Source organism: Lepidochelys kempii, chromosome 3 (genome assembly GCF_965140265.1).
Source record: "Lepidochelys kempii isolate rLepKem1 chromosome 3, rLepKem1.hap2, whole genome shotgun sequence".
Taxonomy (NCBI): domain Eukaryota; kingdom Metazoa; phylum Chordata; order Testudines; family Cheloniidae; genus Lepidochelys; species Lepidochelys kempii.
The window spans coordinates 99,179,042-99,202,448 of NC_133258.1; the positions used below are offsets into that span (position 1 = coordinate 99,179,042).

Below are 23,407 nucleotides of genomic sequence, written 5' to 3' on the forward strand. Positions count from 1 at the left end.
TACCTCTGCCTCTTCTAGTATGAGTAAATTAATGCAAAGTTGACCTGCTAAGTTGGGAGCGCCATCAGTACATTATTGTAATGGGAATTACATTTATACACTTACCTGAGATTCCTTCCCCTGCATCAAGCTCACATGTGCTCAGCTACCAAGACTGACTGAACTGCAGTGGAATCTCCAACAGGTCCAGGCTCACGACACAGCATGAACCCCCAGTTTCATGTCCCCCATCCTCTTCCTCTTCTTCGCTGGGACTCAGGCTCCTCCGAGGTATCCACAGTGGTGTATAGGGCAGTGGTATAGTCTCTGTCAAGGCATGCAGCTCTCCGTAAAACCGGCGGGCCTGCGGCTCAGCACCAGACTGACCGTTGGCCTCTCCAGGGCGGTATGTCTGCTGTAGTTACTTCACTTTCACACAGCACTGCTGCTGGTCCCTGTCATACCCCTTCTCCTGCATCCCCCGTGCTATCTGCTCATAGATGTCCACATTTCTACAGCTTGTCCATAGCTGTGCCTGCACAGCCTCTTCTCCCCACAGGCTCAGGAGATCCTGTATCTCCTATCTGCTCCAGCCTGGGGCATACGGAGTGTGTAGCCCTCATGCTCAGCTGGGAAGCTGCAGACAACAAGGGAGAGCTGCTAGGTGTGCTCACCAAGTTGGACAATCAGGAAAAGGCATTTCAAAAAAATCGCAGGGTTTTAGAGTGGAGTGGGGAGGCTGGCTGATTGGCTTCCAGACTCAGTGACTCCTGGCCAATGCACTTCACAATTGTGACCAAAGCAATCAGTGTTGGGCATTGCGGAACAGCTGCTGGAGGACAGTTAGGGTTAACATAGGTAACGCAGTGTCTACACTCGCACTGTGTTGACCTCAGAACGTTAACCATGGCTCAACACCACTCGGCGAGGTGATGTAACTGCTTTGCCGTCATGGGGCATTTACATTGGTGGCGGACAAATTTAAGCATGGACACATGAACAACTAGGTCAACGCAAGGCAGCTTATGTTGATCTTACCTTGTCACGTACACCAGGCCTAAGGCCCTCACTACACTGGGCTGTAAACAGAAGTTATAAGCCATGTGTAAATAGTTTCAGCTAAAATAGTTTTTAAGTGTAGACATAACCTTAGGATGCTACAGCAGCACAGCTGCAAATGTGAAGCCATAGCAGTTCAGTGTAAACTCTTACTATAGCAACAGGTGACCCCTCTCCCGTCACTGGAGGTAAGCCAACTTCCCAAGAGGAAGTAGCAAGGTAAACGGAAGACTTCTACACCAGAGGTTTGGTCAATTTAACTAAGTCACTCAGGGGTGCAAATTTTTCACACCCGTGAGAGAGACATAGGTACGGCAATGTAACTTTTCATGGTGAACTGACCTTAACATAGGCCCGGTTTACACTAAAAAGGTCAACCCAGCTATGTCGCTAAGGGATGTGAAAAATTCATACCTTGCCCCATCAGTCTCTAAACAATGTCTGAAAAATCCTTCAAAGTCCTGAAGCAATAAGGTGGAAATACGCGATTATGTTTACATGAAGTTGCCACAAAAAACTCACAGTTGGGCGACTGTTAAATAGGTGAAGTAGATCTAAATTAAATAGAGTTGGCTGGAGAGAGATGCAACTAACAGCTTATCTACTTACAGAAGTGTTCACACACAAAGCGCTGGTCTTCACTACAGGGTAAGCAGACCTAAGCCATGCTACTCCAGCTACGTAGCTTAGGTCGACTTACCCTGGTGTCTTCACTGCGCTGCGTTGATGGGAGACGCTCTCCCGTCGATCTACCTTAATCTTCTCAGGGAGCTGGAGTACCAGGGTCAACGGGAGAGCGCACTGCCGTCAATTTAGCGGGTCTTCACAGATTGATTGCTGCATGGATTGCTCTCTATAAATATATCAGATGGATAAATACCAGAGAGGGAGAGGAATTATTTAAGCTCAGTACCAATGTGGACACAAGAACAAATGGATATAAACTGGCCGTTGTGAATTTAGACTTGAAATTAGATGAAGGTTTCTAACCATCAGAGGAGTGAAGTTTTGGAACAGCCTTCCACGGGAAGCAGTGGGGGGGGAAAAACCTATCTGGCTTTAAGATTAAACTCGATAAATTTATGGAAGAGATGGTATGATGGGATAACATGATTTTGGCAATTAATTGATCTTTAAATATTCATGGTAAATAGGCCCAATGGCCTGTGATGGGAAGTTAGATGTGGTGGGATCTGAGTCACTACAGAGAATTCTTTCCTGGGTATCTGGCTGGTGAATCTTGCCCATATGCTCAGGGTTCAGCTGATCGCCATATTTGGGGTCGGGAAGGAATTTTCCTCCAGAGCAGATTGGAAGAGGCCCTGAAGGTTTTTTGCCTTCCTCTGTAGCATGGGGCACGGGTCACTTGCTGTAGAATTCTCTGCTCCTTGAAGTCTTTAAACCATGATTTGAGGACTTCAATAGCTCAGACATAGGTGAGAGGTTTATTGCAGGAGCGGGTGGGTGAGATTCTGTGGCCTGCATTGTGCAGGAGGTCAGACTAGATGATCATAATGGTCCCTTCTGACCTTAATATCTATGAATCTATGATCTCCGCATAGTGAAGACCAGCCCAAAGTTGTGCCCATGTAACATCACACTTTTAGTTAAACCAGTGCAACTTGTGTGTTTAGTCTAGGCCTCACACAAGGACAAGACTATTACAAATAGAAGTTTAACGCCAAGGTCAATATAGTGCCCCACAAAGTCTCTCATATACCTGCAAGATCTTGGGACACAGACCAGGTTAACATGCCTGAGAATCGATTTGTAAATCTCACCTTACTTCAGAAAAAGGCATCCCCTTGGTATAATAAAGCCTATTAACTAGTTTTTAATCAAGCCATTTCTGTAAATTCCCATTTTATTTCATGTTCTCTCTACTATCCTTGGAAGTTATGTGAAGCAAACGCTATAACTGTAATTCTCTTTGGCTGCATAGTATTCTCAGAGTGTTCACACACAGTACATCTCTTGGGAACCTAATACCATAAAGTCAAGTCATTATGGACTGAGCTGTTCTGTCTCCACTAACTGAACAAAAATTACAGTCCCAATGTCATGGGGAACATTTTGTCTCACTGAAAGAAAAGTTATGGCGTTTGCACTCCTGTGTTGTCACCTTGGTTATCCAAGGATGGTTTTAGGCTGGATCGTATGGTTGAGCACATAATTAACACAGCAGAAAAGCCTCCAACAGCAAAATATATGGCGTACTTTGCACAAAGGCATGTTCCTGAGTTAGGTGAAACTAATCATTTCAAAAAAAAAAAAAAAACCCTTGGCATCAGTGTAGATAGTTCAATCAAGACATCTGTGCAATGTGCAGCAGATGCCAAGAAACAGGATAAAATATTATACACATTGGTAATAATAACCATTAAAGCCTCCGGGCATCTGAGTAAAGAAGAACAGTTTCCAATATGTATTTTGTTTGTCTACATAATTTAAATAAGATTTTGTTGGCTGAAAGCCAGCTAGCTGTGCACATAACTAGACTGTGTAACACAGGTTCCTCTCAATGTTGTTTCTGGTCTTCCTTGCTTCATTCCCTCCACGGGTTTGTTACACCCCTTTTCTTAATTTAAATTTCTTAATTTTTCTCAATTTTCTCTGATTAGGCAATGAACCCCAAACACACAGCTCCCTGCAGCTACACAGAACCCCACTGTGGCCCTCCAAGTAGAGCTGGTTGAGCATGGTCAGACAGAGCTCATTGCAGGAACAGGACCTTTGATTGTAAACTCCTCAGGGCAAGCCGTGTCTATACGTTTGTATAGCATCTAACAAAGCCCCCTCTCCCCCTTCCCAATAGCGATAGAACCTCTGGGCACGGCCACAATACAAACAACATTATTTCCATTAACATTTATTTTAAAATGAGTCAACTTTCCCAAAGAGTGGGACATCAGAAAACTTCAGCACTGCACTCAACACATTCTCAACATACTAATGAGGATGGAATAACAGTCAGAAAGGTTAGGATGGAGACTGCAGCTTGGTGGTGATGGTTGCGGGGAAGGGCGTGTTAGTGTTTCAGGTGGGTAGGAGAAAAAGATTCTGGCCCACTTGCTGTTGGATGAGCCTTATCTACATCTTATTTATTTATTGCTACATTTTGCCTGATGTTTTCTCCACTTACCTTCACTGGCCCATTGTAGCTCTTCTTGAATGTAGAAACAGGAAGAGCTGATGTCAGTCACAGTGTGAGACTCAGGGCAAGTCTACACTAGAGCACTACATCGGTGCAGCTGCCTCGCTGTAGCATGCCTGGTGAAGACGTGCTGTGCTGACAGGAGAGCACTCTCCTGTTGACATAATTACTCCACCTCAGCAAGAAGCAGAAGCTATGTCGGCGGGAGAGCACCTCCCGCTGACATAGCACCAGTGTGGACAGCACAAAACTTGCATCACTCGGGGGGTTTTTCTCACACCCCGAGCGATGGAAGTTATATCGACTTGGGCTGTAACGTAGATCTGCCCTCAGAAAACCTCTCACTTACTGTTGGTAGAGGGAACCATAGCAGAGATACAAAAATTAAATTTCAGTTAAGTTTTGTAGAACTATTGTCACATTTTACAACCACCAGCTAAAAAAACAGGCCGTGAAAATACAGGCAAAACTAATCAGATGACGCCCATGCTTTAAAGCCAGTTTCTAACATGGCTGGTCCTTGACACAGCCAACTTCACTTTGGAGGCAGTCAGGATTGCGTTTTGTTTGTTACATTCTCAGGAGATGCTGCTTCTGTGCTTGGAGTTTGCTTGAGTGCTGCAGAAGCAGCAGCTGAAGGCTCGGGAGAGAAGAATTTTTCCTCAGGAGTAAGATTGGCTGAACTGCTGCCTGATCAGGCCATTTTACAGGAGAGAGAGAGCAAACACGTGTGCGTGCATGAGAGAGAGAGAGAAATCTAGTTTATCGTAACAGAAGTACTTTTACAAATATATTTTGGGTTTCTGTAAGTCTCATTATTTACGGTAATCTTTGTGGAATTACTACATTACATAGTTAATGTTTCCTCTAGGCCAGAAGTCCCTAATCTGTGGAGCACGGAGGAATGTTTGGGGGTGGCGTTGCTAGTGCCTGGGCAAGCTCCCACGAGAAGTGGGGAGGGAGCGCTACCCAGTTCCGCTCCAGGCCCTGCACCCCAGGGCACGGGCTGCTGGCCTCGGCTCTGCTCTCGCCCCCTCCCCCAGCTATGGCTCCAGCCTCGGCCTCCTTACCTCTGTCCACGTCCTCCCTCCCAGAGCTGTGGTCCCGCTCCAGGCCCTGGGAGGTGGAGGTGCAAACAGGGGTAAGTGTGGGGCGCAAGGTAAAAAGTTTGGGGACTACTGCTCTAGATTGTTTGGAGGATTCAGTTTATTTTTGTTAGAAAAAAGGGAGTTAGAGCAATAAGCACCCACATAAAGAAACCCCAGGCTGACAGCATCTGACTGGTTAACATAATACTATCCACTCCAAGCATTCAAAAAATCATGAGTCAGTCCCCCCCAAAATCACAGAGGTATTTTTTGTCGGTTTGAAATTTCCATGATTTTTAAAACAACAACTTGGGTGTGGGATGGTATTTGTCTTCTAGTTTTTGAGCCTCTAGAATTCACATTTTCAAGCTTCCCCCTGCAATTGCAAGAGCAAGAAGCTTTCAGATAAGGGGGGGGGGGGTTAGAAATTCTCATATAGACCACTGACTCCAATTAGCTGAGGCTTTAAGGGGGAAAAAATCCCAACAAAAACAGGAAGAGTTGGAAATGCTGTAAACAATCATGCAAAAGGTGAGGCTGCAAATCTAGCAAATTAGAAAAATAATTAGATTACCACATGTATTAGAAATAGTTCTGAAGGCCAGTGGTATCAATGTTAAAGAATTAGAAGTCTATTCAGATAAGCTCTCAATGCATATAAAGATCTGACGAACAGTCCAGCAGAAAATTTACAGGAACAATGCTTCAGATTAACAGTTTTCCCCTTGTTTTTCCAGCATGCATACAAATGGATTTCAGACAGACTATTCTAAAAGGACTAACACTATCTACATACAAATAATGGGGAATTAAAGAGCAAGACCTGGGATTGACAGTAGAAGACAAACATCTTCAAACAAAAGCACACTTGCAAAACTACCTTCAATAGGACAAGCTATTAGCTGTACACTTACCACATAAGAGGTAAGATTGTTGATCTAAAAAATTCCTCACACTTTCACAGCCACTCAATTAGTATGTCAGGCAGGATTTGAAATGTGATGTGGTATCCTGTTAGTGCACACAAATCTGTCCCCCAGCTGAGTATTTCACTCCAAGGCATTTGGACAGAAAGTCCATTATGCAACAAAAAAAGCTATGGAACACCTTTTTATTTATATATAAAGATTTATTCTCATATGAGAATCAATCTTTTATCAGGATGCCGTTCCTGAAGGAAAACAGTTGGAACTTCATGAGAAGTGGATCTGGTTTGTATATCATTTGGCATGCGTGACTTCAGAAACTGCATTTAGAACATATGCCAATAAAAATGTGGGCTCTCACACAGCCGTCTCAGGTAACTATAGGAAAAAATGACAGCTGCTGTCTCAGCAACAAGACCATCTCATACTGCCTTGAGCTGTGCAGGAGCTAGTACTTAGATAGAAAAGCAGGTATGAAAAGTGTTCATGGGAGCATTTTGTGTATCCTAAGTGGGTGTTCTCACAGAAGAGCATTGCTACCACTTCAACAAATTTTTACACAAAAAAACTTTAAGACCCTGGACACTCCACACTTTTTTGCTCTTACCCATCTCTAAAAAATAATGTAACTATAGTGACCTCTGATCTGATCAGTTGGATGCATAAATGCACTTTGATGACTCTTCAATAGAGGAAGAAAAGGGATAAAATAAATTATGTTTTTGTTACAACAAGTTAACTGTTATTTTTGAGTTTAAACTATCAGAGCTAGACAGAGTCTCCCTCAATCTCTCTGTAAGATCAAGAAGCATACTTTGAAGGTGCTTGTTGGGGCTTGTCTATATAGAGAAGTTATATCAGGGTAAGGTAGAATGTGAATTTAAAATGCTATATTTCGACCAGTGTAACAATAGCCATTTAACTATATTGGCCTAAATTGCTGTGTAGACAACCCCAAAGACTCTATTCTCTCTTTCAGTATATTACTACTACACTAGTGCGAATGAAGCAGTTTCCACGAGTAAGGGGAAAACATATACAAGAGAAAGATGTACAGAATTTAAACACTCCAAATACATAAAAACAGGAAAAATGAACCAGTTCTGGAAGAAGATGAACAAAAGAAAAACCACTAAGAACCACCCCCATAAACATTGGCAGAACTATCAGACTAACATTATGTTGAATTGTAAAATCAGTATTCAAAACAGGTTTTTCTTAAACCCCCAATCTATGTTTAAAAATTCAATAACCACCACCTCAGCAGTCAAACCCACAGCAACACCAGCTATAACCTCTCCCTGAGGCTGTTTCTACACATAAAACACTAAAGTGACACACCTGCAATGCCATTGTATCATTTCATGTAGACATTCAGTACAGTGACAGAAAAGGTCCTCACATTACTGTAATTAATCAACCTCCCTGAGCAGCAGTAACTGGGTCAGTGGAAGAATTCTTCCATCAACCAAGTACCATCTCCCCTGGGAGCTAGGTCAGTATAGCTACACTTCTCCGGGGTGTGGATTTTTACACCCCTAACCAGAGGTGCCAACTTTCTGATTTGCCAGGGGGGCCACTCGACTTCCCCCCGAGGCCCCGCTCTCATGCCGCCTCTTCCCTCCCAGGTAGTTTGGTTGGTTTTTGTTAATAGAGGTGAAGTTTAATGTACATCGGCCTGAGGAGGTTATGCTGGCTGCTTGCCGGTTGCCAAGGTATAGAACAGGATGTATAAGCACACCTACACAGCTAATGGAAGTGTGATTATAACATGGGTAGGTATACTGATGCTAGCTTTAATTTGGCTAGTGCAAGTAACAATAGAAGTGGTGATGCGGCAGCATGGACTTCAGCTCAGGCTGGCTGCCCAGTACAAACCCAACCGGGACTCTGAGTACATACTTGAGTTGCTACCCTGTGCTGAAGCCTGCATTGCTGTGTGTGCACTACTATTGTTACTTGCGCTGGCTAGATTAAAGCTAGCATGGACATGTCTACCCACACTATAATCACACCTTCATTTGTTGTGTAGCTGTACCATGTGTTCTAGGAATTTTCATTAAGGGACTAGAAAAACTGGTTGGATAGTCTGCATGGCTCCTATGCTTGAAGTGGATAAAAGGGTTGAGTATTTGGCTTGAAGGCTCAGGGTTCACATTCAGGGCTGGTCTACACTGAAAACCGACATCCAGCCCCGGAGCACCCACAGGGAAAAAAATAGTGAGTGCTCAGCACCGACCAGTGGGCCCCGCCGATCAGCTCCTCTCCCTCCCCGCAGCACCGTCTGCCCACCAGTGGGCCCGCCGATCAGCTCCTCTCCCTCCCCCCAGCACCTTCTGCCCACCAGTGGGCCTTGCCGATCAGTTCCTCCCTTTGGCTCTTCATAAGAAACTGACAAATAAGAAACGTCAAAAAAAAATTCTAACCAGACCACTTCACTTTTGAACCAGGACTCAGGTCTGCCCTTAGGTAAGTGTGTTCCAATTCCTGCTTGTTTATCTGAGAATTACACCTGTATATATGAAGACAGATTTGTACTAGGGATGTAAAATGTTAACCGGTTAACTGATAAGCATCAGACTTATGGCTAATGTATTCAGTTAAAATTTAAATGCCTAATGTGCACATCAAAAATGCCACAGCAATACCATTTCATAGTGTATATGGAACTAGGTTCGGCATTGTTAGAAGTCCAGACCATCGCTATGGAACTGACGTCATAGGTGCAGGAACTAGGGATGCAGGGCGTGTTACAGCACCCCCCGTTTTACGCGGGGCTCCACTGCCACTCTGCACCTGGGGTCCCAGCTACCAGCCCCATGCCTGGAGCTCCGTTCCCAGCCCCACACCCGCCCCTAGCTGTGGCCTCAGCCTCCTTACCCCTCTCCAGGTTTGGGAACAGGGCCGGCAGCCACAGCTAGGACCCTGAGTGCAGGGCCGGCAGCTAGGACCTATGTAAAACGTGGGGGTGCTGCAGCACCCCCCACACCCTTAGTTCCCACGCCTATGTTTGAACTTGTTAATGGTTAAATGTTTAACTGATACAATTTTAATAATTTAAATGGTTACTTTTTTAAAACTCTATTTACATCCCTAATTTGTACTTCAAGATTTAGGAACAGATTAGTTCACTTTTCTGATGGAGTATATAGGACTTCCTAGCAATGTGGAATAACTTCATAGTCTCATCAGCAAAACAGAAGTGTAATGCTGTTTTCAAAACATAAGTAGAATTAGCAAGTGCACTGTAAACTCACTTCTGCTTTAGCACTCTTCGGTCAATTAATCCACCATCATACTTTTCAGTTGGAGAGATATAACCTGTCTGCTCCGTAGGACTAAAAGGACTGAACACCTGGATGCCCATGGTGCTGGAAGAGAAGGAATTTCATTGGTGAGCTGTACACTTTGCAAAGCTTGTACACAGAGATATATTCCAAGATTCCAAAACACCTGCTGCAAAAACAGAAAATGTAAAAACGTTAACAAGTTGAATAGTCCATAAGTGACGCTGATGTGTCTGAAGTGGATGATGAATTAAATTAATCATTAGATCCAGCCAACTTAAAAGAAAACTAGAGTAATATTGCTAAGAGATGTTCTAATTACTACACGTAATTACAGAGAAGCAAATCACTACATTTTTGAAGTTTCATAGATACAGCAGCTTCTTGATTATTTTTTCTGCTATATTTAGTGTCCGATGTCTTCTAACATACAGGAAACGGTTCACCATTACAACACGTGATAAAACAAGAGAGGCTTGCAGAGTGTTGTAAGGCAGGTTCTATTAAACTAGGGGTATGTCTTCACTACCAACGTTCAAGCACTGCCGCAGCAGCGCTTTCCCCTGGCTGCGTAGTGACGCACTCTCCCAGCACTCTAAAAAAAAAAAACCCACCCCCACGAGGGGAGTAGCTGTCTACACCGCCATTTTACAGCGCTGAAACTTGCAGTGCTCAGGGTGGGTGTTTTTTCCCCACCCCTGAGCAAGAAAGTTTCAGCGCTGTAAAGAGGCAGTGTAGACAAGGCCCTAGAGGGCTGTCCGCTTCACGGCTCCTGTAGGCTGAGCTCATTGCACGTATCAGGCACTCCTTGTATTTTCAGGGACTCCCTGAAACCCCTGCTGTGCCAGGGGCTTGGTGTGTCCCCCATTCTCCACCCATTCCTCTCACCCCCATTTTGCACCCATGACATGTGCAATCTGTGCTCCCCACATTGTTTCTTTTCTTTCTACCTGGGGGAGGAGAAGTCCTTCAGCATGGGAAGGTGTTAATGGCTGCCATCAACCAGTTCTTTGATCTTTGGATAATTACAGACCTAACTGAAGTAGATAGCTCTGCTAAGCAGATGCAAGGGCTTCCAGAGGTCAATTTTCATTGAAATCAGTAGGCTTTGCTCCATTGCAGCCTAGAACATTTCCCATAATTTTGGAATTGATCGGATGCAGTAGTTAAAAGTTATCAGATTACCTAAAGAAAAATGACATCAAGTTGAGCGTAGGTAGGACCTTGCTTCGCTCTGCCAAAAAAATAACAGATTCTGTTCTAGCCTACATCAGACTGGACCTTCTGCTAAGAACAGTAAATAAGCAGCTCTCATTGAGACCACTGAGACACTGAAACTGAAACATCTGTAAATATATCATTTCCAGCATTGTTGGAGAAAGTGTTCTTGAGATTTCCTTGAACCTGAATATTAGGGAAGTTTGGCCCCATCGCCAGGTGCAACATAGAAGTGTTCCAGCCATTTATAATATAGATCTTGAAGACTTCTTTTTGCATGCCACCTCTGCAGCATCAATTAAATGTCTGAAGAGCACTTTCTGAAGTGGCTTGCAAAATCACTGTTCCCTCTACAGTAGTGGACATACTAATAGAACTGGTGCATGGTGACCTACTGCTGCCAAGTGACCTCAAAAACAGCCATGTCTGAGTGCAGATTTCCTTTCCAGTGGGCCTCTTCATTTTCCCTAGTCATTTTTTCCAAACCACTCACTTAAGTCAGAGCAACCAGACATCTTCTCAATGTGGCTTCAGGCTCCCAACTGAACTTGGGAGCAATCAGTCTACAGATAACTGATGTATGAAATGTGCAGCCATATGTCGCCATGGAGACACCATGCGAACGGCTCCGCTGGTGCTAGTGCATATGCAGGTACCCTCTGACCTTACAATTAGCGATAGGCCCAAGGCATTAAGCCCAGCTCCAGAGACTGATCCAGACTTCACAAGATGTGTTTCAGATACAGTATTTCTGTTCAAGTTCATCACCTCTACCCTTAGTATTTTTATACAGTCACTATTCATTTAGGTGCCTACAGTACTCTATCCAACTAATGCAGTTTTCATTTGATAAGCAGGAGCCACGCTGACTTTGTACAAAATCCCTGCTGTTAGAAATCATTTTCTCTCACCTGACAACCAAAAGACAGCAAACAGGAAGGAAGAGAACTTAAGGAGTGGTAGGCCAAGAAAGCACCAGTGAACATTAAGAAAGGCATTCATGTAAGAAGGAATGGGGGCAGAAGAAAGGATGAAGGACATATTGCTTACAGCGTGGCAGATGCTTTGCCATGGAATGCTGTGAAAAGCAAGCCAGGTTGTGGAGCCCACATGCAATTAAGGGCTCTGTAATCTGGTCTAGTGTCAGCAAGTGAACAGTGAAAAAAAATGAATCCTTTTTGTGCATCTGTATATATTATATAACAGATCTATGCATTTCTGCTTTTTCCACAAATAATCTGATTCTCCAGATCAAAAGGTGGCTTGCAGCAAAACCATGAACAATATTAAAAGTAAAAAAATGTATTACAGTGCTCCAAAATCACGGATAGCACAAATTCTGGTTTCTAAAGCATGAAACAAAGTCAAACAAAGGATTCCTAAAAAATTTTGTGCAACATACATATTTATTACACACACAAAACTATGTTAAAAGAACATTATTAAGGTTGCAAAGTCAAGCATTCATAAAGTAGGAAATTCCAAAATTAAGATTGCCTGTGGAACCTCTATTCAGCCCCCTTGTGTGTACACATTTATGAAACAATCATTAATTATATCATCACATACTATTTTTTCCACAGGACTCTGCCTCATTGAGTGCACAGAATGGATGGTGGTCACTTATTGAGCAACTATTCAATATTTTATTTTCCCCACATTGCTCAAAGTGAGGCTCCAGGCTTTATTTAATGAATACTATTTAAATCCTACAATGAAGACAGTATTAGTTTTCTCCTGGGCTTTGATGCTCATCACTATAGTATGAGTGCTTCACAAACATTAATTAATTTATTTTCAAAACACACCTGTGAGATGAGGGAGAATTATTATACCCATTTTATTATCCTCTGGAGAACTGAAGCACAGAGAAATTTAGGTCAAAAGTATCCACTAGTTCTGGGTGCCCAATCTGAGATGCCTAGGACCCGATTTTCAGAATACTTAGCATTATGTAGCATGTAATGCATACAAATCACAGCTCCCACTGATGTCAGTTGCAGGTGTCAGGTTTCAGAGTGGTAGCCCTGTTAGTCTGTATCAGCAAAAACAAGAGGAGTACTTGTGGCACCTTAGAGACTAACAAATTTATTTGGGCATAAGCTTTCACGGGCTAGAACCCACTTCATCGGATGCATGGAGTGAAAATACAGGAGCAGGTACAAATACATGAAAGGATGGGGGGATGCTTTACCAAGTGTGAGGTCAGTCTAATGAGTTAAATCAATTAACAGCAGGATACCAAGGGAGGCAAAATAACTTCTGAAGTGGTAAGAGAATGGCCCATTACAGACAGTTAACAGAAAGGTGTGAGTAACAGTAGGGAGAAATTAGTATTGGGGAAATTAAGTTTAGGTTATAGGCTCAAGTCACACGCCCAGAAAAAGAGGCACACACAATTAGGAGGTCAACCTGTGAAAAGTTTGGTTTAATGGCCTTCACTAATATCACATAGGAGCTCTGAGGTAGAGGCAGGGATAGAATCCAATTTTCCAGGGTAGCATTCAACTGCCTTAACTATAAGACCATCCTTTCTCTGCCTCATTCACTACATACCTTCCAACTTCTACAACAAACGAAGCAGGGGTTCTACAGACATCATCATCCTTGGCTTACACAACCCTGAATCGACCCCAGAGCCGGTCCATGCAGTGCACTGAATGAGGCACGGGTCTCGGGCGGGGGGAATAGTATGTGATCATGTAGTTAAAAACAGTACCATAATGGATGCACACTAGGGGGCCAAATTAAAAGTACCGTGTTCTGTCTGGACCACCAATAGATGGGGATTGGACATTTTGCTAGGGGGGTTCATAGATATTTGCTGACAACAGAGGAACAGACACACTCAGGAATTCTTGATCTGGAGAGGAGTGTTCTCTAGGGGTCACAGACTTTTCCAAGCATGCTAAAAAGAGTGACCTGTTCTGCTCTATCTCCTCCAACCTGTCCCTGTCCCAGTCCTGTCTCATCCCCACCTCTGGCTCATCCTCTGAATCCCATTCTCCTCACTTAGGCTTTGTCTACACTAGAGACCTTACAGCGGCACAGCTGTACTGCTGCAAGATCTCCCATGTAGCTGCTCTATGTGGCAGGAGAGCGTTCTTCCACCAGCATAATTAAACCACCTCTAAAAGCCAGGAAATCCCAGCACCTCCCCGCCCCTGCCCCCCCCAAATTCCCAGTTTGAGCCCCCACCCTATTTTCCCTCTCCTCCCCCTACCAGCCTCAAGTCCAAGACTCTGCCACCCCCAGGTCTGAGTCCCAGTCTTCCTGCACCTCCTTGTCCTAATCTATTTTCCCTACCCCCTTCCATAGGTCTGGCTCTTGTCCCCCCTGCATTCGAATTAGGCAGCTTCCTCTTCCAGGCTCCCCAGCTGAAGGCTCATTGAAAGCACAGGAGGGATAGGCCTTGTCAACTGTGTTCTCTGTTCAGATACTCACAGATGAACCTGGACCAGCGCACAGCAGCACAGAGCTGCAATTGCAGGGAAATTCCAGCTGAACCCTGGGCAGGAACATGCCCAGTGCAGTCAGAATCTTTGGGAAATTCGGCAGGTACAAATCTTCTAAAATGTCTCTATTGAGCATTTGTGAACTGAGATTTTTCAAAGGCTTATAACCCGGCCAAATTTGGGTGGGTTTTCCCAGAACGGTAAAAGGCCCATCCCTTACACAAAGGCTGCCCTGCCCCCCTGCCAAATTTCAAGTCTACTCTCCAAACTATGAGTCGAGAGCATTTAGAAGAAAAGGTCCCATAATATATTTTTAACAGGGACAAGTCCCCAGAACTTTTTAACGTGACAAAACATTTCTCCATAGCCTCATACTCAGGAACGTCTGAATTGTTTTGGAAGGTTGGGGGGGGGAGGTTTAGAAATTAAGCTTGAGTCAGACTTCCAGCATGGAATGTTTCAGCTAAAATGGTTACAGTCTGGCAAAGTTATAAGCAACTGAATACAAAGTCTTGTAAGGGCAATCAGCCCCACCTATAACAACTTGTGCAGCAACGTTTATATCATGTCTAAACCCACAAAGTATTAAATTAAACATTTCAGCTGGGACTCAAATTGTACAGAAGTTATATAACTATATAACATATTAGCTATGGAGCTAATGAAACTCAGCATGAAAACACTGAGGGAAGATTACAGCCGTACTTAAACAGAATATTATTTTGTTTCATGCATAGACAGACTCACCCACTGTTTGCTTCTGGTGACTTTGGAGGAGTTATTTCACAACTGTAAGTAAAAGATTCTAGTCCATTATTCTGTTGCTGGTATTTATTAATCAGATCCATTAGTACTGCTTGGTGCCCAATTTTCTTCACCAGCTGCTGCACCATACGATCATTAAGAGCCAAAAGAGCTGCTCCGCTCACTTCTTCCTCTAAAAATTGAAGAGAAAAATATCCTTACGTATTACTGTGTAGTAAGATTCTACCTAATACAACATGTAATACCTAATTCAACATGATGTTACAAGGTAGGTGATTCTCAAAGGCAAACATGGTTAGTTCTTCTACATCAACTGTAACATGAAATCATTTGTTTTGGCTACTATCCCTTCCAAAAAGCTGGGCAAGAATTTTAACTTATTTTACAAATTAGTGGTTTGATGTCTTCTAGTAACAAAATTCTGTGCCTTAGACACAAAGCAATCAGCGAACTGGATATTTCAATATGTTAAGGCAGGCTTATTTACAATACACTGGTATTTTGTTAATAAGGGAAAACATTTTAGAGATTGCACAGCATGTTTGAATGCCAGTCTCTCTCAATTCTTTGTACAGAACGTATATATTCACACATAAAACAAACTTTTACATATCAAAGTTGTATCACTACAAATACAGGTATTAAATATAAAATGGCCCTAAACAAATGCTAGTAAACCCAATTTTGTTTCTAGAAGGTGTACATGTTTATAGGTTTTCAGTCCCTCTCATAGCAGTTCTTCCAGACTATTCATAATAAATGTACAGCCTCATTTTGATTTATCAGGTCTGAGCCAGTTCTCTCCCTAATAAATTCTGTTAAAAACTGAAGTTACCCAATGGCAATTAAATACAAAAATACACATAAACAAGAAGTTAGAAGGTGGCAATTAAAAAACAGACTATACTTTTTTTCAAGCAGAGAGGCAGGAAATACACATTTAACAAAAAAGACTTACCACGAAACTTAGGGACTAAGTCTCCTAAATTTCTCTGCACCAACCAGTTGCAGACTTCATCAACTGACCAACTTTCCATCTTCAGGTGCTGTAATAGTAAAATTCCACTGTGGAATGAAAATAAAGGAATGTTTTATTTTTATGCTCCACTCCAGAGTCAACTTCCCAAGACTACAGAATGCTCAACCTTTCTGAGGCACTGTTACATGCTCTGAGTAAAAACATGTATTGAGAAAGCTGCTATTTACCTGCTAAACTGATACCTATTTCAAGCAGCCAATTTTTCCGATACCTTCTTTCTTCTCCTCCCCTTCTTTTCCTCCCTGGTTTCCCTCTGTTCTTCTAACAAAAAACCTCATTCTTTATTACACAGAATGCTACCTGATCCTGTACCATTAACTCCCAGGTTTCCACACAAAGCAGAGAAAGGTGTGAAATTCACCACAACCATGCTCATCAGGAAATGCCTGACATTTTACAGAAAAAAAAAAAACAGATCAGCTACTCTGAAACAGATCAGATAAGAGTCTGTCACATAAATGTTTATAGTAAATGGAGCACATTAACCCTCTCTCCACCACCAAGCAGTTAGTCAAGTGAATACTTAAATCTTGATTACAAACAATTAAGGGCCATAAAAGCCTCCCGAAAATACAGGGGAGAGGCAGACTACTTTTGTTGTTCACCATTCACACATTCTCTCTCAGGTTCAAACTATTGGTAGGAAATGCATGTCACATGGATCATAATGATATTAGAGCAAACAGAAGGGTCCATCCTAGAAGGGACTCAGTTCCTTCAACTCCTATTTGATGAGACTGAGGAAACTCAGCACCATCCAAAATTGAACCCTTAGACAGCCTCCTTGCTGTACCCAGGTATTTTTATATTCCATGTGCCATACAGTCCTTCTCTAAAGGGCTTGTCTGCTCCAATCTACGTATTTGAAACCAAGATAAACCACACCATTGTAAGTCAATTCTTACACCGAAACGTCAGTAGGAGTTTGCACTGGGTTTTTTTTAAAAAAAAGGAAAGACCTAGACAGAGTAAGGACCATCAGCCGAAATGCCTTAAATATTACAATCCCCCCCTCCATAATAGCTTGAAATAAGATTCTTTAAATAAATCAATAAAAATAAAGTTATCTGCTCTTAATTTGGTTTTAAGATGCCTGAGTTGGGCAGTAACTTTAAGTACGTAAATTAATTAATTAAATGAACAACTGCATTGCAAAAATATGATGTGCGTGTACAGAGAAATTTCCTTCCCACCTTTATGACTCCTTTACAATTAAAACTCTAGAGAGAGACATTGTCATGAGTGAAAAGAAAAGGAGGACTTGTGGCACCTTAGAGGCTACCAAATTTATTTGAGCATAAGCTTTCATGAGCTACAGCTCACTTCATCGGATGCTGTAGCTCACGAAAGCTTCTGCTCTAATAAATTTGTTAGTCTCTAAGGTGCCACAAGTCCTCCTGTTCTTTTTGCGGATACAGACTAACACGGCTGCTACTCTGAAAACTGTCATGAGTGGTTTTTTATTTTTTTTTAATACTAAATTGATGTAATTTGGCTCTGCTGCATGGAAGTCAAGCACTCACTGAATGCCATGGCAAATCTCAAAGAGCTAGAGAATTAGTTGCTAAGTAGTCAGAGAGGCGAAAACATTAGCAGACTCAAGCGAACTTTTTGGGGTGGGCTAACCATTTTCCTTCCAGGGAACATTAGACAGACTAGACCCAACATTTTCTTACAATGCAGACATACATAAGGCCCTGATCTTGCAATGAACTCCATGTGGGCCCCAGGGTCTGCCCATGTAAAGCTCATTGCAGGATGAGAGCCACAACTTGTCACACTGTAGGCGGGCAAAAAACATACCACACTTGAGAATAGGCATTTACATGCTTCAATAATAATTCTCCACCCCCCCCCACATTAGTTTTTAAATAATTAGAATAATTTAAAGTTAACCCATCTCAGACCAATATGCTTCAAAAACTGAAAAGGGTTAAATAAAAAAGGATGGTCTTTCTGAATTACAAGAGTGGATTTAATTTGATATGACAACAGTAGCCATACAACTCCTCCCCCAGGCTAAGCAGCAATAACAGGGTGTGAAAAGTCATTATTTGCTGAGAACTCTGGTGTAAATTAAAAATCACACCTTCCTGTCACACTTCTTGCTTCCTTGTGAAGAGTAGGACAAAAAAAGCCTCTAAAAACTTGAAAGATAAAATGGAATGCAGAAGATACTTGCCTTAAGAGCCAAACAATAATAAAAAAGTAAAATACTTAAAAATGGGAAACTGCCAATGGCCCATACTATAAGAGTATTTTTAATCAGGTCATACCAAAACAGGCCAAGACGCCAAATCGATTGTTGTTAACTGCAGCTATAAAAAGGGTCTGAACATGTATCATATGGTTACCCATTTTGCATGGAAATGCAGGTTTTGTACATGATTTTACATAGCACCAGTTTACAGGGGGTCATGTTTGAAAATTAGACTTATACAAATGCTCATTATATACATACACTTCGAAGTATTTAACAACCACACCTTAGTTTACAGATGCTTTAATACGGTAAAAGTAATAGGGGGAGAATAGAGAGCCTGCCACTCTTCTGGCAGAGTTATGGAGCCAGCTAGAAACACTGAACATGGATACTGATATGCAGACTCTTTGCTGCATAATTATTATTCGCCATAGAAATGTAGGGCTGGAAGAGACCTCAAGGGATCATCTAGTCCAGCCCTCTGCACTGAGGCAGTAAACCTAGACCATCCCTGACAGTACTTTGTCCAACCTGTTCTCAAAAACCTTCAGTGATGGGGACTCCACAACCTCCATTGGAAGCCAATTCCAGAGTGTAACTACCCTTCTAGTAAGAAAGTTTTTCCTAATATCTAACCTAAAACTCCCTTGCTACAGATTAAGCCCATTCCTTCTTGTCCTACCATCAGTGGCCATGGAGAACAACTGATCACAGCCCTCTTTATAACAGCCCTTAACATATCTGAAGACTATTATCAGGTTCCCCCTCCTTTTTTCTCAAGACTAAACAAGGCCCATTAACCTTTCCTTATATGTTGGGTTTTCTAAACATTCTATTGTTTTTGTTGCTCATGTTTATTACAGTAGAGCCTAAGGACCAACCACGAATGGGGCTACAGTAGAGCCTAAGGACCAACCACGAATGGGGCCCTATTGTGCTAGTTACTGTACAAACAGTAGTAGAAGGTATATTTATATACTATCAGTGTTTTAAAAGCAGAACAAAAAAAGTCAGAAGCAATATTTTTAGCAACGTAGACCATAAAGTACTGATTGAACTCAGCACTGAGCTTCAATTTTCAAGAGCTCCTGCCTGTTTATGATTACTGCAACACAGCGTTAGCACTCGTTTCTTCAAACATTTACTACTGGGGAGAGTGCCTATTAGTCCAAGTTGACATCAGGAGAATCTCACTGACATCCTCAGGACTACTCATGACACTTCGTGCTTTTAGAATCAGTCCTTTAGAGCAGAGGTAGTGAACCTTTTTTCTATCGGGGCCACTGACCCACAGAAAAATCAGTCGGGGGCCACACACAGCCCCATGCGGGGGTGGGGCGTGGAGGCTTAGGACTTCCCCCGCAGTGGGCTGAGAAGGTACTTGCAGCTCCAGCCCCACAGGGGGGCGTGGAGGCTCGGGCTTCCCCTAGGCTCTGGGGTGGGGACATAAATTAGAGCTTCAGGGTGCAAGAGGGGGCTCCGGGCTGGGGCAGGAGTACGGGAGGGAGGGCGGGCTCTGGGGTGGGGCTGGGGATGAGAGGTTTGAAGTGTGGGAGTGGGCTCAAGGCTTTGGCAGGGAGTTGGGTGCGGGAGGGGTACAGGCTCTGGGAAGGAGTTTGGCTGTGGGAGGGGGTTCTGACCTGGGGCAGGGTGTTGGGGTGCAGGAGGAGCTTCAGGGTGCTGGCTCCAGCCAGGCAGCGCAGCGGGGCTAAGGCAGGCTCCCTGCCTGCCCTGGCACTGCGCTGTGCCCTGGAAGCAGCCAGCAGGTCCGGCCCCTACACAGAGGGGCCAGGCGGCTCTACGTGGTACACACTGCCCGCACCCTCAGGCGCTGCCCCCGCAACTCCCATTGGCCACGATTCCCAGCCAAAGGGAGCTGCGGATGCGGTGCTGGGGGATAGGGGCATCACGGAGAGCTTCCCTGATCACCCCTCCACATAGGGGCCACAGAGACATGCCAGCAAGCTGGCACTTGCGGCTCCAGCCTGGTGGAGGAGCACCGAGGCTTGGGGCTTTCAGCCCGTGGTGAGGAGACTTGCAGCGGGCCGGACGAAAGGAAGCAGCAGGCAGGATCTGGCCTGCGGGCCGGAGGTTCCCCACTCCGCTTTAGATTAAAAGCTCGGAACTTTATTTTCTTAAAGCAAACTAAGATAGATTTTTTAAAATGTCCTAGAAGTGAGAGCATCATTTTTTGAGCACTTTATCTCCAAAACACCTTTTCTGATTCAACTCTTCTGAATAAATCTTATCATGGCATAAGAACACACCAGTGAAATTTCAGGCTGATTTAGTTTTGAGGACATTTGTGAAAGTGGAGAAGAAAAAAAACTAAAACCACAGAACATTATAATGAATATTTTATTGCAACCTGGACTTTGAGGAAGCTATTTTGCCAGATAATAGTGTTATTTCTTGGTTAGATTGGTCCAATGGCTTACAATCCTTTGAAAAGAGGAGACAAAAACTTGCACATGGGTACAATGCATGCCCCAGTATGAAAAGTTTAAGAAGTAGTGCAAATCTAAGACTAGAATTTGACTCAGTTGGTGGGGAAGGAGGGAAGGCGGGGAAGGCAGCACTGTCACAAAAGAGAGTTCAGGATAGAAAAAAAATAAGTGTGTTGCGAGTGTCAACTCCCAGGAGTTTGGAAAAAATTCTACACAATGGTACAGCTAAGGCCAAGTCTACATTATAAACTTTTGCTGGCATACCTATGTAGATTGGGGTGTGAAGAGGTGCAATTTGTGCCTTGACATAGCTGTGCTGGCAAAAGTCCTCAGTATGCAGTTTTGCCAGTGTAGCTTATTTTGCTCCAGGGGTGGGAGGAGTTGTGCTAGAACAAGTTATACCATCAAAAGTTCAGTTCCGTTGGTATAGCTGTATCCACACTAACAGCACTTAGCCAGCATAGTATACTCATTTAGTGATACCAGAGAAGCACTCCTAGTGTAGACATAGCCTAAAAGATATTTGGCAGAATTCTATTTTTACTTTTTCACAATTTTGACAGATAAATTGATGTTCCTTATTAAGCATTTTTTTCAATTTTTAGGATTTAAATTTTCACAGTTCCACAAACTGATGGGTTTTAAGACTTTTTTAATTTTTGTCTTTTAAATATTCATAGTTCCATGAAATTATGGGATTGTTCAGATAATTATTTAATGATAGTAGACACTGAGATTCAAAACGTTAAAGCTTTATAAACCATTAAAACACAGCTCCTCAACATCATATGTCAAAATAGACAAAGTAAATATCCTTAAATCAACAATTCATACATGTTTTTACTATTCATTCACTAGTCTCTTTTTAGCCTAACTGAAAAGTCTAAATCACTAGATTTAGACTAATAGGTTCTCAAGCAACATTTTTCTTACTTTGCCTATATGTAAATTTCTGTCATCAATGGAAGTATTTTTTCCTCAGTTTGTGTGTGTATGGTGAAATAGACATTTATCGATAGAAAAATCTAATCCTTCCAAGCCGAGATATAGGGAAGGTTCTTTATTGTCCCCTTTGTAATCCTGCTCTCTGATCTCCTGGGCTGCAGGGTATACCAAATATTAAGATGTACCTAATGCTTAAGATTTTCAGTGATGGTACATCATTTTGATTTAAGAAAAGAAGGCAGATTCATGAAACTAATAATAACTCTATCCGGGACAGCCATAGAGCATATTTTAAAAGCACAGTCTGAATACCAGTGGTGACTTTGAAACATTCCCCTAAAAACTGTAAATATTTTTAAGAAGTTAAAAATTCACACAGCTTCTGCATCCCTTTTTAAAAAACAATCTACATAATATTTTGGCATCTCATAGCTTACTTCCAACTCATCCAATAATAAAAATTAGCTGTTATATACTTTATCCACAGATCTCAAAGCAGTTTACAAAAGTAAAGTAAGTTATTATCCCCATTTTACAAAAGAAAACAGTATCATACATTTACTGGTACATTGATGCCTAACTGGAATGTATGTTGATGTAAGTACGGTCAGAGTTAAGGTTTGGCATTATAATACAATGGTGAGAAATGTGATGTGTGTGTGTGTGTACGTACAGAACATTTATAGAAAGGTGGACTCTGTCACCGGAAGTGGGAAATGTGATGAGTGAGGGTAAAGAATGATCAAGTAGTATACGTTAACTTGATATTCCCTTGTTCCAGACTAAGACCTTCTGATGGAAGGCAGATAGGAACAATGCCATCTTAAATACGCAAAAAGAAAAGGAGTACTTGTGGCACCTTAGAGACTAACCAATTTATCTGAGCATGAGCTTTCGTGAGCTACAGCTCACTTCATCGGATGCATACCGTGGAAACTGCAGAAGACATTATATACACACAGAGACCATGAAACAATACCTCCTCCCACCCCACTGTCCTGCTGGTAATAGCTTATCTAAAGTGATCATCAAGTTGGGCCATTTCCAGCACAAATCCAGGTTTTCTCACCCTCCGCCCCCCCACAAACAAACTCACTCTCCTGCTGGTAATAGCCCATCCAAAGTGACCACTCTCTTCACAGTCCTTGCCTACAGACAGCCCCACAACCTGAAGCAAATACTCACCAACAACCACATACCACACAACAGAACCACTAACCCAGGAACCTATCCTTGCAACAAAGCCCATTGCCAACTGTGCCCACATATCTATTCAGGGGACACCATCACAGGGCCTAATAACATTAGCCACACTATCAGAGGCTCGTTCACCTGCACATCCACCAATGTGATATATGCCATCATGTGCCAGCAATGCCCCTCTGCCATTTACATTGGTCAAACTGGACAGTCTCTACGTAAAAGAATAATTGGACACAAATCAGATGTCAAGAATAACATTCATAAACCAGTCGGAGAACACTTCAATCTCTCTGGTCACGCAATCACAGACATGAAGGTCGCTATCTTACAACAAAAAAACTTCAAATCCAGACTCCAGCGAGAAACTGCTGAATTGGAATTCATTTGCAAATTGGATACTATTAATTTAGGCTTAAATAGAGACTGGGAGTGGCTAAGTCATTATGCAAGGTAGCCTATTTCCCCTTGTTTTTTCCTACCCCCCCCCCCCCAGACGTTCTGGTTAAACTTGGATTTAAACTTGGAGAGTGGTCAGTTTGGATGAGCTATTGCCAGCAGGAGAGTGAGTTTGTGTGTGTGTGTGTGTGTGTGTGTTCCCCGGGAAAGGGGGGGGTGAGAAAGCCTGGATTTGTGCTGGAA

The 23,407-nt window shown here is 42.8% G+C and overlaps 1 protein-coding gene across 3 annotated transcripts in view; it reads right to left on the reverse strand.

The window, feature by feature from the left end:
* SAMD3 (sterile alpha motif domain containing 3) overlaps positions 1-23,407 on the reverse strand; it is a 99,314-nt gene that overhangs the window by 55,673 nt on the left and 20,234 nt on the right. For 2 of the 3 annotated variants that reach the window (XM_073337290.1, XM_073337288.1), the window contains exons 2-4: positions 15,890-15,996; positions 14,914-15,103; positions 9,464-9,577 (exon numbers count right to left, since the gene is read on the reverse strand). In XM_073337290.1, coding sequence (XP_073193391.1) covers positions 9,464-9,577; positions 14,914-15,103; positions 15,890-15,968 — 383 coding nt within the window. In that variant the 5' untranslated portion in view covers positions 15,969-15,996. Of the gene's footprint in view, positions 1-9,463; positions 9,578-14,913; positions 15,104-15,889; positions 15,997-16,137; positions 16,531-23,407 lie in introns of those variants that run through there. The other variant, XM_073337289.1, reaches the window with a different exon arrangement.